The sequence below is a fragment of the Brachyistius frenatus genome, unplaced genomic scaffold, assembly GCF_029030835.1.
Source record: "Brachyistius frenatus isolate BFR_SWC_R1_liver_20210118 unplaced genomic scaffold, ASM2903083v1 Contig_28, whole genome shotgun sequence".
Taxonomy (NCBI): domain Eukaryota; kingdom Metazoa; phylum Chordata; class Actinopteri; family Embiotocidae; genus Brachyistius; species Brachyistius frenatus.
Genome location: NW_027210627.1, coordinates 3474962 through 3476687, shown reverse-complemented (window position 1 = coordinate 3476687; position 1726 = coordinate 3474962). Strand labels below are relative to the sequence as shown.

The 1726-nt window shown below is 37.1% G+C and overlaps 1 protein-coding gene across 1 annotated transcript; it reads left to right on the top strand.

Moving 5' to 3' along the window:
- Positions 1–556: 556 nt before the first annotated feature.
- LOC138620990 (olfactory receptor 5AR1-like) lies at positions 557–1504 on the top strand. The gene has a single exon (XM_069698704.1). It carries the CDS (start codon positions 557–559, stop codon positions 1502–1504), a length of 948 nt encoding a protein of 315 aa, XP_069554805.1.
- The last annotated feature ends 222 nt before the right edge of the window (positions 1505–1726 follow it).

Sequence of the window (1726 nt, the reverse complement as noted above, 5' to 3'; positions counted from 1 at the left end):
CTGATATTTTGGCAGGAAATAAATAAGAAATGTTATCCGTAAATATTTTACAACCTGTCAGATGCATTAACTGACAAAATTCTGAAAACCAGATATTACGTTTCCTTCAAAACATTTGTGCTATTTCATATTAATTGGTTTCTTGGAAAAATATAGTTGTGTAATCAAATTGCAGGTAACTGTGTTGAAGATATTGGCTGCATTTGTGCAGGATGCATCATCCCAGTTTAAAGCAAAATGTCTGGCAGTCATCAGAAATTCAAAGAGCCAATTTAATTTACAACTCTTGTCGTACACGGCTGAAAATCCAGGCCAAAGTGTTAGCTGAGTCTTTGGTTCCGCCTTTGACAGCTTCACCAACCCAGCGATTGGCCAGTTTGATTCCCAAGGCCTTGCTGTTGTTTCACAGAAAGGATTTACTGCAGGGAACGTTGAGGAACCATCACAGAGCAGAGGATGTTCTGTGTGACCCTCTAAAACTTCGGCAGCTGCTGTTATGGGTAATTTGATGTGGTGAATATAACTTGTGTTTTGGAGTAGAGAAAATTTACAGACGATGGAAAATGCTTCAGTGGTCCTGCTGCTTACTCTGACGGGTTTAAATTACACACAGGATCAAAGAATTGCCCTCTTTTTGCTAACTTTACTGTGGTACTTAATGATTCTGTTGGTCAATGTTGTTCTTATTGTTGCCATTATTTCAGATAAAAACCTCCATGAGCCGATGTATATCTTTTTGTGTAATCTGTGCATCAATTCTCTGTATGGAACTGTTGGTTTTTACCCCAAATTCCTTTTGGATCTTCTGTCCTCTCATGTGATTTCTTATGCTGGATGCATGCTACAGGGTTTTGTCATACACTCATCAACTTGTGGTGATGTTTCTATCTTAGCCCTCATGGCATACGACAGATATGTGGCTCTGTGTCGCCCACTAGCTTACCATGCGGTTATGACAAAACAGAGAGTCTCGATATTTGTTTTTTTATCCTGGCTCATACCTCTCTATTGTATGTTTATGAACACAGCGACATTATTAGGTGTAAGGTTATGTGGCTCACACATCAACAAGGTCTATTGCGTTAACTGGATGATAGTCCGTCTTGCATGCTCACCACCGTTCGCAAACAGCGCAGTTTCATACTTTAATATGTTATTTTATTTCGGACATGCTGTGTTTATTTTTGGGTCTTACATGTATGTGATAAGAATATGCATATCATCTAAAGAGAAACAAGGGAAGTTTATGCAGACGTGCCTTCCACATTTAATCTCTTTGATCACTTTTTCAATAGCTGTCCTTTTGGATGTACTGTACATGAGATTTGGCTCTGCTGATGTATCTCAAGATTTCAGTAACTTCATGTCAATGGAATTTTTAATTATTCCTCCAATGGTGAATCCTATTATATATGGATTCAAACTGACCAAACTGCGCCAAAAAATCTTGAGTTTAGTCCACATTAAAGTGTCAACACATATTAGAGGTGAACTTTCAAAATGAGACTTCAACTTTGGAAAAGATATCAGTGAATTTGTTATATTTAAAAAAATGCAAATATGGTTAGAAAATAGATTTATTCAAACAGTTTAAGTCAGATATCAGAAATGGCATCTGATTTTTGTCTTGCATGATAAGAGCACTCAGAGTTTGTTCCCTTCGTCTGTCTTGAGAAACATCGAACAGAAAAGTAGCATTTTATTCAAATCTAATTTTTTTCTTCCC